Source organism: Oncorhynchus clarkii, chromosome 8 (genome assembly GCF_045791955.1).
Source record: "Oncorhynchus clarkii lewisi isolate Uvic-CL-2024 chromosome 8, UVic_Ocla_1.0, whole genome shotgun sequence".
NCBI lineage: Eukaryota > Metazoa > Chordata > Actinopteri > Salmoniformes > Salmonidae > Oncorhynchus > Oncorhynchus clarkii.
Genome location: NC_092154.1, coordinates 9,044,219 through 9,060,149, shown reverse-complemented (window position 1 = coordinate 9,060,149; position 15,931 = coordinate 9,044,219). Strand labels below are relative to the sequence as shown.

At 42.8% G+C, this 15,931-nt stretch overlaps 1 protein-coding gene across 1 annotated transcript in view; it reads left to right on the top strand.

The window, feature by feature from the left end:
* Positions 1 to 15,931, top strand: part of LOC139414910 (ryanodine receptor 3-like) — a 233,143-nt gene that overhangs the window by 209,025 nt on the left and 8,187 nt on the right. Inside the window, exons 95-104 of the mRNA XM_071162527.1 lie at positions 1,495 to 2,502; positions 2,658 to 2,938; positions 4,452 to 4,495; positions 5,053 to 5,221; positions 5,440 to 5,526; positions 6,683 to 6,856; positions 7,040 to 7,170; positions 7,468 to 7,510; positions 9,909 to 10,036; positions 15,929 to 15,931. The exon at positions 15,929 to 15,931 is cut by the window's right edge and continues 58 nt beyond it. Coding sequence (XP_071018628.1) covers positions 1,495 to 2,502; positions 2,658 to 2,938; positions 4,452 to 4,495; positions 5,053 to 5,221; positions 5,440 to 5,526; positions 6,683 to 6,856; positions 7,040 to 7,170; positions 7,468 to 7,510; positions 9,909 to 10,036; positions 15,929 to 15,931 — 2,068 coding nt within the window. The remainder of the gene's footprint in view (positions 1 to 1,494; positions 2,503 to 2,657; positions 2,939 to 4,451; positions 4,496 to 5,052; positions 5,222 to 5,439; positions 5,527 to 6,682; positions 6,857 to 7,039; positions 7,171 to 7,467; positions 7,511 to 9,908; positions 10,037 to 15,928) is intronic.

Below are 15,931 nucleotides of genomic sequence, written 5' to 3'. Positions count from 1 at the left end.
TTTGTGTGTATTGGGTATATGTTGTGAAATTGGATTTGTGTGTATTGGGTATATGTTGTGAAATTGGATTTGTGTGTATTGGGTACAGGTTGTGAAATTGGATTTGTGTGTATTGGGTATAGGTTGTGAAATTGGATTTGTGTGTATTGGATTTGTGTGTATTGGTATAGGTTGTGAATTGGATTTGTGTGTATTGGGTATAGGTTGTGAAATTGGATTTGTGTGTATTGGGTATATGTTGTGAAATTGGATTTGTGTGTATTGGGTACAGGTTGTGAAATTGGATTTGTGTGTATTGGGTATAGGTTGTGAAATTGGATTTGTGTGTATTGGGTATAGGTTGTGAAATTGGATTTGTGTGTATTGGATTTGTGTGTATTGGGTATAGGTTGTGAAATTGGATTTGTGTGTATTGGGTACAGGTTGTGAAATTGGATTTGTGTGTATTGGGTATAGGTTGTGAAATTGGATTTGTGTGTGTTGGGTATAGGTTGTGAAATTGGATTTGTGTGTATTGGATTTGTGTGTATTGGGTATAGGTTGTGAAATTGGATTTGTGTGTATTGGGTATAGGTTGTGAAATTGGATTTGTGTGTATTGGATTTGTGTGTATTGGGTATAGGTTGTGAAATTGGATTTGTGTGTATTGGGTATAGGTTGTGAAATTAGATTTGTGTGTATTGGGTATAGGTTGTGAAATTAGATTTGTGTGTATTGGGTATAGGTTGTGAAACTTAGATATCACTTGCTAGATACTGCTGCACTGTCGGAACTGGAAGCACAAGCATTTCTCTACACTCGCATTAACCTCTGCTAACCATGTGTATGTGACCAATACAATTTGATTTGATTGTGTGAATATGAACAAGGTAGAAAGTAAGAGTAAGTTTGTAAGTAAAGTAAGTAAGAATGTAAATTAAAGTAAGAATGTAAATTAAAGTAAATTAAAGTAAGTAAGAATGTAAAGTAAAGTAAGTAAGAATGTAAAGTAAAGTAAGTAAGAATGTAAATTAAAGTAAGTTAGAATGTAAAGTAAAGTAAGATTGTAAATTAAAGTAAGTAAGAATGTAATGTAAAGTAAGAATGTAAATTAAAGTAAGAATGTAAAGTAAAGTAAGAATGTAAATTAAAGTAAGTTAGAATGTAAAGTAAAGTAAGATTGTAAATTAAAGTAAGTAAGAATGTAAATTAAAGTAAGAATGTAAAGTAAAGTAAGAATGTAAATTCAAGTAAGTAAGAATGTAAAGTAAAGCAAGAATGTAAATTCAAGTAAGTAAGAATGTAAAGTAAAGTAAGATTGTAAATTCAAGTAAGTAAGAATGTCAAGTAAAGTAAGAATGTAAATTAAAGTAAGAAAGAATGTAAAGCAAAGTAAGGATGTAAATTCAAGTAAGTAAGAATGTAAAGTAAAGTAAAGTAAGAATGTAAATTCAAGTAAGTAAGAATGTAAATATGACATGACATTGATTCCCAGTCTTATGTGATGTCTCCTAGGCAACGTGGTGAATGGAACGATTGGAAAGCAGATGGTGGACACTCTGGTGGAGTCCTCCAGCAACGTCGAGATGATCCTCAAGTTCTTCGACATGTTTCTCAAGATCAAGGACCTGACCACCTCTGACAACTTCAGAGAGTACGACCCCGAGAACAAGGGGGTCATCTCCAAAAAAGATTTCCAGAAGTCCATGGAGAACCAGAAGCAGTACACCCAGTCGGAGATTGAGTTCCTCCTCTCCTGCACCGAGGCCGACGAAAACGACATGTTCAACTACGAGGAGTTTGTGGAGCGGTTCCACGAGCCGGCCAAAGACATCGGCTTCAACGTAGCCGTGCTGCTCACCAACCTCTCTGAGCACATGCCTCACGATCCCCGTTTGGCCACATTCCTGGAACCAGCTGAGAGCGTGCTGAACTACTTCGAACCGTACCTGGGCCGCATCGAGATCATGGGCGGAGGGAAGCGCATCGAGAGGGTCTACTTTGAGATCAGCGAGTCCAGTCGTACACAATGGGAGAAGCCACAGGTCAAAGAGTCCAAGAGACAGTTCATCTTTGATGTGGTCAACGAGGGGGGAGAAAGCGAGAAGATGGAGATGTTTGTGAACTTCTGCGAGGATACAATCTTTGAGATGCAGCTGGCGTCTCAGATCTCGGAGCCCGACGTGGTGGAGCGCCAGGAAGAGGAAGAGGAGGAGGTGCACAACTTGTTAGAAGAGCTTGCAGAGGAAGAGGAGAATAGCGAGCTGGAGGCTTCCTCGGCTTTCACCATGGCCTGCATCTCCGCCAAGAAGAAGATCTCCAACTTCAGACAGATGCTGACCTTCAAGATCCTCAAGAAGCAGTTCAAGAAGACCAAGAAGCTGAGCTTGAAGGAGATGACCGTTGGGTTCTTCTCCTTCTTCTGGACGCTCTTCACAGGGTTCTTCAAGGGGATCTACAGCCTCATCTTCGGATTCTTCCACCTCATCTGGTCGTCCATGTTCGGAGGCGGGCTCGTCGAAGGTGGGATCTTTTTTTTTTATCTTCTTTGAATTATTATTTCCTATTTTGCCTATTTCATTTATTTTTTCTCTTTCACATTATTGTTTTTTGGCTACGCATAAGTGTGTTGCAATGTTTTTAAATGCACTTTAAATAAAGTTTGATTTAATTTGAAGGAGCCAAGAACATGAAGGTGACAGACATCTTGGGTAACATGCCCGACCCCACCCAGTTTGGTATCCACGGCGATGTGTTGGAGATGGAGAAGGCCGAGGTTGGTGATTCTGTATCGGGCGGGACAGACCAGGCCATCAAACCGTCAGACAAGGCAGAGCAGGACATCTTAATGCAGATGATTAATCCCACACCAAAGAAAGGGGAAGGGTTAAAACACGTTGATCCTGGACTGGGAGACGTCTCTGAGACTCCTGAGCCCACCGCCACTGTGGAGAAGAAGGTGAGCAATGTATATCTGTTAAACCTTAGGATAAAAAAATAAGAAATTAAATACAATGGTTTGTGCAGCTTATAACACTTTAGACAACCGGAAGATATCATATACAATGTTGATTTACGATGGCTTCTGTATAGCCTACTAGTTCTCAGTAGGGCGTGTTTCACATGGGTGATGTCACTAACTAATTATACCTCTATCCTTCTGTTGTCTGTCTCATGTAGAAGACTGATCCTCTCTAACCATCTGTTGTCTGTCTCGTGTAGAAGACTGATCCTCTCTATCCTTCTGTTGTCTGTCTCATGTAGAAGACTGATCCTCTCTAACCATCTGGTGTCTGTCTCATGTAGAAGACTGATCCCCCTCTAACCATGTGTTGTCTGTCTTATGTAGAAGACTGATTCTCTCTATCCTTCTGTTGTCTGTCTCATGTAGAAGACTGATCGTCTCTATCCTTCTGTTGTCTGTCTCATGTAGAAGACTGATCCTCTCTAACCATCTGTTGTCTGTCTCATGTAGAAGACTGAGCCTCTCTATCATTCTGTTGTCTGTCTCATGTAGAAGACTGATCCTCTCTAACCATCTGTTGTCTGTCTCATGTAGAAAACTGATCCTCTCTAACCATCTGATGTCTGTCTCATGTAGAAGACTGATCCTCTCTATCCTTCTGTTGTCTGTCTCATGTAGAAGACTGATCCTCTTTCCTTCTGTTGTCTGTCTCATGTTGAAGACTGATCCTCTTTCCTTCTGTTGTCTGTCTCATGTAGAAGACTGATCCTCTCTAACCATCTGTTGTCTGTCTCATGTAGAAGACTGACCCTCTCTAACCATCTGTTGTCTGTCTCATGTAGAAGACTGATACTCTCTAACCTTCTGTTGTCTGTCTCATGTAGAAGACTGATCCTCTCTAACCGTCTGATGTCTGTCGCATGTAGAAGACTGATCCTCTCTGATCATCTGTTGTCTGTCTCATGTAGAAGACTGATCCCTCTCTAACCATATGTTGTCTGTCTCATGTAGAAGACTGATCCTCTCTAACCATCTGTTGTCTGTCTCATGTAGAAGACTGATCCTCTCTGATCATCTGTTGTCTGTCTCATGTAGAAGACTGATCCTCTCTAATAATATGTTGTCTGTCTCATGTAGAAGACTGATCCTCTCTAATCATCTATTGTCTGTCTCATGTAGAAGACTGATCCTCTCTAACCTTCTGTTGTCTGTCTCATGTAGAAGACTGATCCTCTAGCCTTCTGTTGTCTGTCTCATGTAGAAGACTGATCCTCTTTCCTTCTGTTGTCTGTCTCATGTAGAAGACTGATCCTCTTTCCTTCTGTTGTCTGTCTCATGTAGAAGACTGATCCTCTATCATTCTATTGTCTGTCTCATGTAGAAGACTGAACCTCTCTATCCTTCTGTTGTCTGTCTCATGTAGAAGACTGATCCTCTCTAACCATCTGTCGTCTGTCTCATGTAGAAGACTGATCCTCTCTAATCATCTGTTGTCTGTCTCATATAGAAGGCTGTTAAAGAAACTAAAGAGTCGGAACCAGAGAAAGCAGAGTGAGTAGTCTATACATTTATTTATCTGTCTGTGTTTGTTTACTTCCGCTATGTAACATGAATGGCATGTTAAAATCAACTTGATTTAAAGTGTATTTAAAACATAAATTCAAATCCTGTGCTCGGTTGCTCGTATCTTGACAGTTTGTTATTTTAAATAAGAGTTTGATTTTAATTGATAATACTTTCTTAAAATGAAAATAATTGAATGAAACGAAAGACTGTGTTGTGTGCTGTGTTTGTGTTGTGTGCTGTGTTTGTGTTGTGCGTTGTGTGTTGTTTGTGTTGTGTGCTGTGTTTGTGTTGTGTTGTGTGCTGTGTTGTGCGTTGTGTGTTGTTTGTGTTGTGGTGTTTTGTGCTGTGTTGTCTTGCGTTGTGGTGTGTTGTATTGTGTGTTGTTGTGTGTTGTGCTGTGTTGTGTTGTAGTGTTGTGTTGTGTTGTAGTGTGTGTTGTGTTGTGTTGTGTTGTGTTGGGGTTTCAGCTCTCTAACAGTTGTCAGAGCTATGTGCTGGTGTCAGATCGATAACAGATCGGCGGCCATCTTGTGTTCTCACAGCACAGAGAAGAAGGAGAAGGAAGACAAGGCCAAGGAGGAGGAGCCTAAAGAGGAAGTGGCTCAGGAGAAGCCCGCCCCCAAGTCCAGAAACGGCCAATCAAAGGATGCTCCTACTTCCTTCTTTGCCAGCTTCTTTGCTGGGCTGGAGATCTACCAGGCCAAGATGCTGGTAATACATCAGACATTGTGTTTGTTCTACATTTACGTGTATTGGACGCGGGTAATCTCTCTCCAGAAACAGCTTTTCTGCCTGCCACCTGCTGTCAACAGTGACCTTCCACGTTGTCTTCATTGCAGTCACGCTCACCTCAGAAGACTGCTTTAAATGATAATGACTAAATGTATTATCATGACTGAATGTCTAACTTTGTGTTCCATGTGTTCCAGAACACGTTGGCTCGGAACTTCTACAACATGCGTTTCCTGGCTCTGTTTGTGGCGTTTGCCATCAACTTCATTCTACTGTTCTACAGGGTAATTTATTATGACCTTTAATGTTTTCTTGCTCTCTTTTCTACAAGTTGCTAATAGTTATTGCGTTGATGGAGAGATGAGGTGTTTTCTTTCCCACCATACGGTGACAGTTCTTTAGCAATAACCAGGCTCTTGTATGTAACAAGCTCATAGCCTCACTGCTGAATTAGACGTTCATCCACGTTCTCCAAACGTCAAATTTAGAAGTGTTTTTGTTGCTCCCGCTGATCTTTATCATTCAATTTCTTCAAAATTACACATTTTGAAGTTAAGGGTTAAGTTTAGTCACTTATTATGAATGGTTAAGGTAAGGGTTAAGGTTTGGATAGGGTAATGAATGGTTAAGGTAAGGGTTAAGGTTTGGATAGGGTTATGAATGGTAAGGGTTAAGGTTTGGGATAGGGTAATGAATGGTTATGGTAAGGGTTCAGGTTAGGGATAGGGTTATTAATGGTTATGGTAAGGGTTCAGGTTAGGGATAGGGTTATTAATGGTTAAGGTAATGGTTAAGGTTAGGGATAGGGTTATTAATGGTTATGGTAAGGGTTCAGGTTAGGGATAGGGTAATGAATGGTTAAGGTAAGGGTTAAGGTTTGGGATAGGGTAATGAATGGTTAAGGTAAGGGTTAAGGTTTGGGATAGGGTAATGAATGGTTATGGTAAGGGTTCAGGTTAGGGATAGGGTTATTAATGGTTAAGGTAATGGTTAAGGTTAGGGATAGGGTTATTAATGGTTATGGTAAGGGTTCAGGTTAGGGATAGGGTTATTAATGGTTAAGGTAAGGGTTAAGGTTAGGGATAGGGTTATTAATGGTTATGGTAAGGGTTCAGGTTAGGGATAGAGTCAAAACCCACAACTGGGATCGAACACACAACCTTCTGATCCAGAGTCATGGGTTTACGCCTATCCACAACAAACTAGCAAAAACCAAGCCTACTTGATAGTGGTTGTGAAGGCATTCCCCGACGTCATCAGGACGTGAGACAGATGTCCAATTTTGACATCAATCTTGAACGACCTGGCTGCCTGGATGACCACTTGGAGTCAACTTTGAGACAACGTTGTGAGCTGGTTGTGTGTTTGCTGCGATTTGACCATTGTGCAGTTTTTCATAGAAATAAAAACACATTTTCTCCGTGGGTCGTCTGCCCTCAGGTGACTGCTGATGAGGATGACTCCTGGACTAGTTCTGATGATGATGATGAAGGTGGTGAGGAGTACTTTGTCCTGGAGGAGAGTACAGGCTACATGGCTCCTACACTGTGTTTCCTTGCTGTGTTCCACACCGCCCTCTCTGTTCTCTGTTTGATTGGCTACTACTTTCTCAAGGTGATTCCAATCATTTAATCAATCAGCACCCGATCACATCGTTTCGCAACATCTTTCTGTCCGTCTGCGTGTCCGTCTGCCTACCCGTTTGTCTCGGTCCGTCGTTGTATTCTAATGATCTTCTTCCTCAATTTTTCTCCTCTCTCCCCTTTTTTCTCTCTCTGTCGTCCATTTCCCTCCCAGGTGCCTCTGGTGGTGTTTAAGCGAGAGAAAGGGATCGCCAGGCTCTTGGAGTTTGAAGGTCTCTACATCACAGAGCAGCCGGCAGACGATGACATCACAGGACAGTGGGACCGCCTCGTCATCAACACACCGTGAGTCATTACCACGGAGGTACACTCAGTGCCTGACTTGGACTGAAACAGGTGCCGGTACTGTTTATATTTAGGTGCGGGAGCTCCACAATACTTTTGAGCTGAGATTCTATGAGAAGTGCAGGAACTCAAGCGGTAGAACATGTGAGGTGCCGGTACTCAGTTCCCGTAAGCTCCTGCCCAAGTCAACCACTGTGTGAAGTCATATGAACAAGTCACCAGCTTCAGATGGAAGTTCCCAATAGAATTGGAGGGACATTGAACGACTGACACCATGTCTATCTTATTTTTCTTAAGGTCCTTCCCCAATAATTACTGGGACAAGTTTATCAAACGGAAGGTAGGTGGGATTTCAAAACTAATATAAACATGTAGAATAGTAATGTTATTCACACAGAATTCTACACAAGTTCTACACAGTATAATGTCATAGTGTAGTATAACAAATCTTATAAACACAAACCGTATGTCTTTCCCTGTATGTGTCTGTCTATAGGTCATTAATTAGTCTGGAGACCTGTATGTGTCTGTCTATAGGTCATTAATTAGTCTGGAGACCTGTATGTGTCTGTCTATAGGTCATTAATTAGTCTGGAGACCTGTATGTGTCTGTCTATAGGTCATTAATTAGTATGGAGACCTGTATGTGTCTGTTCTGTCTATAGGTCATTAATTAGTATGGAGACCTGTATGTCTCTGTCTATAGGTCATTAATTAGTCTGGAGACCTGTATGTGTCTGTCTATAGGTCATTAATTAGTCTGGAGACCTGTATGTGTCTGTTCTGTCTATAGGTCATTAATTAGTATGGAGACCTGTATGTCTCTGTCTATAGGTCATTAATTAGTCTGGAGACCTGTATGTGTCTGTCTATAGGTCATTAATTAGTATGGAGACCTGTATGTGTCTGTTCTGTCTATAGGTCATTAATTAGTCTGGAGACCTGTATGTGTCTGTCTATAGGTCATTAATTAGTCTGGAGACCTGTATGTGTCTGTCTATAGGTCATTAATAAATATGGAGACCTGTATGTGTCTGTCTATAGGTCATTAATTAGTCTGGAGACCTTGATTTGTCTGTCTATAGGTCATGAATTAGTATGGAGACCTGTATGTGTCTGCCTATAGGTCATTAATTAGTATGGAGACCTGTATGTGTCTGTTCTGTCTATAGGTCATTAATTAGTCTGGAGACCTTGATTTGTCTGTCTATAGGTCATTAATCAGTCTGGAGACCTGTATGTGTCTGTCTATAGGTCATTAATTAGTCTGGAGACCTGTATGTGTCTGTCTATAGGTCATTAATCAGTCTGGAGACCTGTATGTGTCTGTCTATAGGGCATTAATTAGTCTGGAGACCTGTATGTGTCTGTCTATAGGTCATTAATTAGTCTGGAGACCTGTATGTGTCTGTCTGTAGGTCATTAATTAGTCTGGAGACCTGTATGTCTCTGTCTGTAGGTCATTAATTAGTCTGGAGACCTGTATGTGTCTGTCTATAGGTCATTAATTAGTCTGGAGACCTGTATGTGTCTGTCTGTAGGTCATTAATTAGCCTGGAGACCTGTATGTCTCTGTCTGTAGGTCATTAATTAGTCTGGAGACCTGTATGTGTCTGTCTATAGGTCATTAATTAGTCTGGAGACCTGTATGTCTCTGTCTATAGGTCATTAATCAGTCTGGAGACCTGTGTGTGTCTGTCTGGTTAGCAAATATCACTGAATTTGTTCAGGCAATGTGTCATTCTAATGCTTAGGTCATTAATTAGTATGGAGACCTGTATGTGTCTGTCTATAGGTCATTAATTAGTATGGAGACCTGTATGTGTCTGTCTATAGGTCATGAATTAGTATGGAGACTTGTATGTGTCTGTCTATAGGTCATTAATTAGTATGGAGACCTGTATGTGTCTGTCTATAGGTCATTAATTAGTCTGGAGACCTGTATGTGTCTGTCTATAGGTCATTAATTAGTATGGAGACCTGTATGTGTCTGTCTATAGGTCATGAATTAGTCTGGAGACCTGTATGTCTCTGTCTGTAGGTCATTAATTAGTCTGGAGACCTGTATGTGTCTGTCTATAGGTCATTAATTAGTCTGGAGACCTGTATGTCTCTGTCTGTAGGTCATTAATTAGTCTGGAGACCTGTATGTGTCTGTGTATAGGTCATTAATTAGTCTGGAGACCTGTATGTCTCTGTCTGTAGGTCATTAATTAGTCTGGAGACCTGTATGTCTCTGTCTGTAGGTCATTAATTAGTCTGGAGACCTTGATTTGTCTGTCTATAGGTCATTAATTAGTCTGGAGACCTGTATGTGTCTGTCTGTAGGTCATTAATTAGTCTGGAGACCTGTATGTGTCTGTCTATAGGTCATTAATTAGTCTGGAGACCTGTATGTGTCTGTCTATAGGTCATTAATTAGTCTGGAGACCTGTATGTGTCTGTCTATAGGTCATTAATTAGTCTGGAGACCTGTATGTGTCTGTCTGTAGGTCATTAATTAGTCTGGAGACCTGTATGTGTCTGTCTATAGGTCATTAATTAGTCTGGAGACCTGTATGTCTCTGTCTGTAGGTCATTAATTAGTATGGAGACCTGTATGTGTCTGTCTGTAGGTCATTAATTAGTCTGGAGACCTGTATGTGTCTGTCTATAGGTCATTAATCAGTCTGGAGACCTGTATGTGTCTGTCTATAGGTCATTAATCAGTCTGGAGACCTGTTTTCGTCTGTCTATAGGTAATTAATAAGTATGGAGACCTGTATGGAGCTGAGCGGATAGCTGAGCTGTTGGGTCTGGATAAGAGCGCCCTGGACTTCGACCCTACTCAGGAGACCGTGGTGGAGGCGGCTTCTCTTGTATCCTGGTGAGACAATCCACACTTCTCACATCATCCTAACAAAACTCTTAATAATGTGAATGCAGGCTGATGCATCACCAATAAAACACATAGCTAATAAACATAGTGATAGACATAGTACCTCAGTTTAGTTAAGCGCTGGTGAGAAAGTAATCCTCTCATATCAACACAGTAAAATACATGATGGAACCTCTGTCTGTTTCCTAGCTGATGATACCTCTGTCTGTTTCCTAGCTGATGATACCTCTGTCTGTTTCCTAGCTGATGATACCTCTGTCTGTTTCCTAGCTGATGAAACCTCTGTCTGTTTCCTAGCTGATGATTCCTCTGTCTGTTTCCTAGCTGATGATTCCTCTGTCTGTTTCCCAGCTGATGATACCTCTGTCTGTTTCCTAGCTGATGATACCTCTGTCTGTTTCCTAGCTGATGATTCCTCTGTCTGTTTCCTAGCTGATGAAACCTCTGTCTGTTTCCTAGCTGATGATACCTCTGTCTGTTTCCTAGCTGATGATACCTCTGTCTGTTTCCTAGCTGATGATACCTCTGTCTGTTTCCTAGCTGATGATTCCTCTGTCTGTTTCCTAGCTGATGATACCTCTGTCTGTTTCCTAGCTGATGAAACCTCTGTCTGTTTCCTAGCTGATGATACCTCTGTCTGTTTCCTAGCTGATGATACCTCTGTCTGTTTCCTAGCTGATGATTCCTCTGTCTGTTTCCTAGCTGATGATACCTCTGTCTGTTTCCTAGCTGATGATACCTCTGTCTGTTTCCCAGCTAAGAAACCTCTGTCTGTTTCCCAGCTAAGAAACCTCTGTCTGTTTCCCAGCTAAGAAACCTCTGTCTGTTTCCCAGCTAAGAAACCTCTGTCTGTTTCCCAGCTAAGAAACCTCTGTCTGTTTCCCAGCTAAGAAACCTCTGTCTGTTTCCCAGCTAAGAAACCTCTGTCTGTTTCCCAGCTAAGAAACCTCTGTCTGTTTCCCAGCTAAGAAACCTCTGTCTGTTTCCCAGCTAAGAATCCTCTGTCTGTTTCCCAGCTAAGAAACCTCTGTCTGTTTCCCAGCTAAGAAACCTCTGTCTGTTTCCCACCTAAGAAACATCTGTCTGTTTCCCAGCTAAGATACCTCTGTCTGTTTCCCAGCTAAGATATCTCTGTCTGTTTCCCACCTAAGAAACCTCTGTCTGTTTCCCAGCTAAGAAACCTCTGTCTGTTTCCCAGCTAAGAAACCTCTGTCTGTTTCCCAGCTGATGAAACCTCTGTCTGTTTCCCAGCTAAGAAACCTCTGTCTGTTTCCCAGCTAAGAAACCTCTGTCTGTTTCCCAGCTGATGAAACCTCTGTCTGTTTCCCAGCTGATGATACCTCTGTCTGTGTCCCAGCTAAGAAACCTCTGTCTGTTTCCCAGCTAAGAAACCTCTGTCTGTTTCCCAGCTAAGAATCCTCTGTCTGTTTCCCAGCTAAGAAACCTCTGTCTGTTTCCCAGCTAAGAAACCTCTGTCTGTTTCCCAGCTAAGAAACCTCTGTCTGTTTCCCAGCTGATGAAACCTGTCTGTTTCCCAGCTAAGAAACCTCTGTCTGTTTCCTAGCTGATGATACCTCTGTCTGTTTCCCAGCTGATGAAACCTCTGTCTGTTTCCCAGCTGATGATACCTCTGTCTGTTTCCTAGCTGATGATACCTCTGTCTGTTTCCTAGCTGATGATACCTCTGTCTGTTTCCTAGCTGATGATACCTCTGTCTGTTTCCTAGCTGATGATACCTCTGTCTGTTTCCTAGCTGATGATTCCTCTGTCTGTTTCCTAGCTGATGATACCTCTGTCTGTTTCCTAGCTGATGATACCTCTGTCTGTTTCCCAGCTAAGAAACCTCTGTCTGTTTCCCAGCTAAGAAACCTCTGTCTGTTTCCCAGCTAAGAAACCTCTGTCTGTTTCCCAGCTAAGAAACCTCTGTCTGTTTCCCAGCTAAGAAACCTCTGTCTGTTTCCCAGCTAAGAAACCTCTGTCTGTTTCCCAGCTAAGAAACCTCTGTCTGTTTCCCAGCTAAGAAACCTCTGTCTGTTTCCCAGCTAAGAAACCTCTGTCTGTTTCCCAGCTAAGAATCCTCTGTCTGTTTCCCAGCTAAGAAACCTCTGTCTGTTTCCCAGCTAAGAAACCTCTGTCTGTTTCCCAGCTAAGAAACCTCTGTCTGTTTCCCAGCTAAGAAACCTCTGTCTGTTTCCCACCTAAGAAACATCTGTCTGTTTCCCAGCTAAGATACCTCTGTCTGTTTCCCAGCTAAGATATCTCTGTCTGTTTCCCACCTAAGAAACCTCTGTCTGTTTCCCAGCTAAGAAACCTCTGTCTGTTTCCCAGCTAAGAAACCTCTGTCTGTTTCCCAGCTGATGAAACCTCTGTCTGTTTCCCAGCTAAGAAACCTCTGTCTGTTTCCCAGCTAAGAAACCTCTGTCTGTTTCCCAGCTAAGAAACCTCTGTCTGTTTCCCAGCTAAGAATCCTCTGTCTGTTTCCCAGCTAAGAAACCTCTGTCTGTTTCCCAGCTAAGAAACCTCTGTCTGTTTCCCAGCTAAGAAACCTCTGTCTGTTTCCCAGCTAAGAAACCTCTGTCTGTTTCCCACCTAAGAAACATCTGTCTGTTTCCCAGCTAAGATACCTCTGTCTGTTTCCCAGCTAAGATATCTCTGTCTGTTTCCCACCTAAGAAACCTCTGTCTGTTTCCCAGCTAAGAAACCTCTGTCTGTTTCCCAGCTAAGAAACCTCTGTCTGTTTCCCAGCTGATGAAACCTCTGTCTGTTTCCCAGCTAAGAAACCTCTGTCTGTTTCCCAGCTAAGAAACCTCTGTCTGTTTCCCAGCTGATGAAACCTCTGTCTGTTTCCCAGCTGATGATACCTCTGTCTGTGTCCCAGCTAAGAAACCTCTGTCTGTTTCCCAGCTAAGAAACCTCTGTCTGTTTCCCAGCTAAGAATCCTCTGTCTGTTTCCCAGCTAAGAAACCTCTGTCTGTTTCCCAGCTAAGAAACCTCTGTCTGTTTCCCAGCTAAGAAACCTCTGTCTGTTTCCCAGCTGATGAAACCTGTCTGTTTCCCAGCTAAGAAACCTCTGTCTGTTTCCTAGCTGATGATACCTCTGTCTGTTTCCCAGCTGATGAAACCTCTGTCTGTTTCCCAGCTGATGATACCTCTGTCTGTTTCCTAGCTGATGATACCTCTGTCTGTTTCCTAGCTGATGATACCTCTGTCTGTTTCCTAGCTGATGATACCTCTGTCTGTTTCCTAGCTGATGATACCTCTGTCTGTTTCCTAGCTGATGATTCCTCTGTCTGTTTCCTAGCTGATGATACCTCTGTCTGTTTCCTAGCTGATGATACCTCTGTCTGTTTCCCAGCTAAGAAACCTCTGTCTGTTTCCCAGCTAAGAAACCTCTGTCTGTTTCCCAGCTAAGAAACCTCTGTCTGTTTCCCAGCTAAGAAACCTCTGTCTGTTTCCCAGCTAAGAAACCTCTGTCTGTTTCCCAGCTAAGAAACCTCTGTCTGTTTCCCAGCTAAGAAACCTCTGTCTGTTTCCCAGCTAAGAAACCTCTGTCTGTTTCCCAGCTAAGAAACCTCTGTCTGTTTCCCAGCTAAGAAACCTCTGTCTGTTTCCCAGCTAAGAATCCTCTGTCTGTTTCCCAGCTAAGAAACCTCTGTCTGTTTCCCAGCTAAGAAACCTCTGTCTGTTTCCCAGCTAAGAAACCTCTGTCTGTTTCCCAGCTAAGAAACCTCTGTCTGTTTCCCACCTAAGAAACATCTGTCTGTTTCCCAGCTAAGATACCTCTGTCTGTTTCCCAGCTAAGATATCTCTGTCTGTTTCCCACCTAAGAAACCTCTGTCTGTTTCCCAGCTAAGAAACCTATGTCTGTTTCCCAGCTAAGAAACCTCTGTCTGTTTCCCAGCTGATGAAACCTCTGTCTGTTTCCCAGCTAAGAAACCTCTGTCTGTTTCCCAGCTAAGAAACCTCTGTCTGTTTCCCAGCTGATGAAACCTCTTGTCTGTTTCCCAGCTGATGATACCTCTGTCTGTGTCCCAGCTAAGAAACCTCTGTCTGTTTCCCAGCTAAGAAACCTCTGTCTGTTTCCCAGCTAAGAATCCTCTGTCTGTTTCCCAGCTAAGAAACCTCTGTCTGTTTCCCAGCTAAGAAACCTCTGTCTGTTTCCCAGCTAAGAAACCTCTGTCTGTTTCCCAGCAGATGAAACCTGTCTGTTTCCCAGCTAAGAAACCTCTGTCTGTTTCCCAGCTAAGAAACCTCTGTCTGTTTCCCACCTAAGAAACCTCTGTCTGTTTCCCACCTAAGAAACCTCTGTCTGTGTCCCAGCTAAGAAACCTCTGTCTGTGTCCCAGCTAAGAAACCTGTCTGTTTCCCAGCTGATGAAACCTCTGTCTGTTTCCCAGCTAAGAAACCTCTGTCTGTTTCCCAGCTAAGAAACCTCTGTCTGTTTCCCAGCTAAGAAACCTCTGTCTGTTTCCCAGCTAAGAATCCTCTGTCTGTTTCCCAGCTAAGAAATCTCTGTCTGTTTCCCAGCTAAGAAACCTCTGTCTGTTTCCCAGCTAAGAAACCTCTGTCTGTTTCCCAGCTGATGAAACCTCTGTCTGTTTCCCAGCTAAGAAACCTCTGTCTGTTTCCCAGCTAAGAAACCTCTGTCTGTTTCCCAGCTGATGAAACCTCTGTCTGTTTCCCAGCTAAGAAACCTCTGTCTGTGTCCCAGCTAAGAAACCTCTGTCTGTTTCCCAGCTAAGAAACCTCTGTCTGTTTCCCAGCTAAGAATCCTCTGTCTGTTTCCCAGCTAAGAAACCTCTGTCTGTTTCCCAGCTAAGAAACCTCTGTCTGTTTCCCAGCTAAGAAACCTCTGTCTGTTTCCCAGCTGATGAAACCTGTCTGTTTCCCAGCTAAGAAACCTCTGTCTGTTTCCCAGCTAAGAAACCTCTGTCTGTTTCCCACCTAAGAAACCTCTGTCTGTGTCCCAGCTAAGAAACCTCTGTCTGTGTCCCAGCTAAGAAACCTGTCTGTTTCCCAGCTGATGAAGCCGCTGTCTGTTTCCCAGCTAAGAAACCTCTGTCTGTTTCCCAGCTAAGAAACCTCTGTCTGTTTCCCACCTAAGAAACCTCTGTCTGTTTCCCACCTAAGAAACCTCTGTCTGTGTCCCAGCTAAGAAACCTCTGTCTGTGTCCCAGCTAAGAAACCTCTGTCTGTTTCCCAGCTAAGAAACCTCTGTCTGTTTCCCAGCTAAGAAATCTCTGTCTGTTTCCCAGCTAAGAAACCTCTGTCTGTTTCCCAGCTGATGAAACCTGTCTGTTTCCCAGCTAAGAAACCTCTGTCTGTTTCCCAGCTAAGAAACCTCTGTCTGTTTCCCACCTAAGAAACCTCTGTCTGTGTCCCAGCTAAGAAACCTCTGTCTGTGTCCCAGCTAAGAAACCTCTGTCTGTTTCCCAGCTAAGAAACCTCTGTCTGTTTCCCAGCTAAGAAATCTCTGTCTGTTTCCCAGCTGATGAAACCTCTGTCTGTTTCCCAGCTGATGAAACCTCTGTCTGTTTCCCAGCTAAGAAACCTCTGTCTGTTTCCCAGCTGATGATACCTCTGTTTCCCAGCTAAGAAACCTCTGTCTGTTTCCCACCTAAGAAACTTCTGTCTGTTTCCCAGCTAAGAAACCTCTGTCTGTTTCCCAGCTAAGAAACCTCTGTCTGTTTCCCAGCTAAGAAACCTCTGTCTGTTTCCCAGCTAAGAAACCTCTGTCTGTTTCCCAGCTAAGAAACCTCTGTCTGTTTCCCAGCTAAGAAACCTGTCTGTTTCCAGCTAAGATATCTCTGTCTGTTTCCCAGCTAAGAAACCTCTGTCTGTTTCCCAGCTAAGAAACCTCTGTCTGTTTCCCTATGGTAGGTT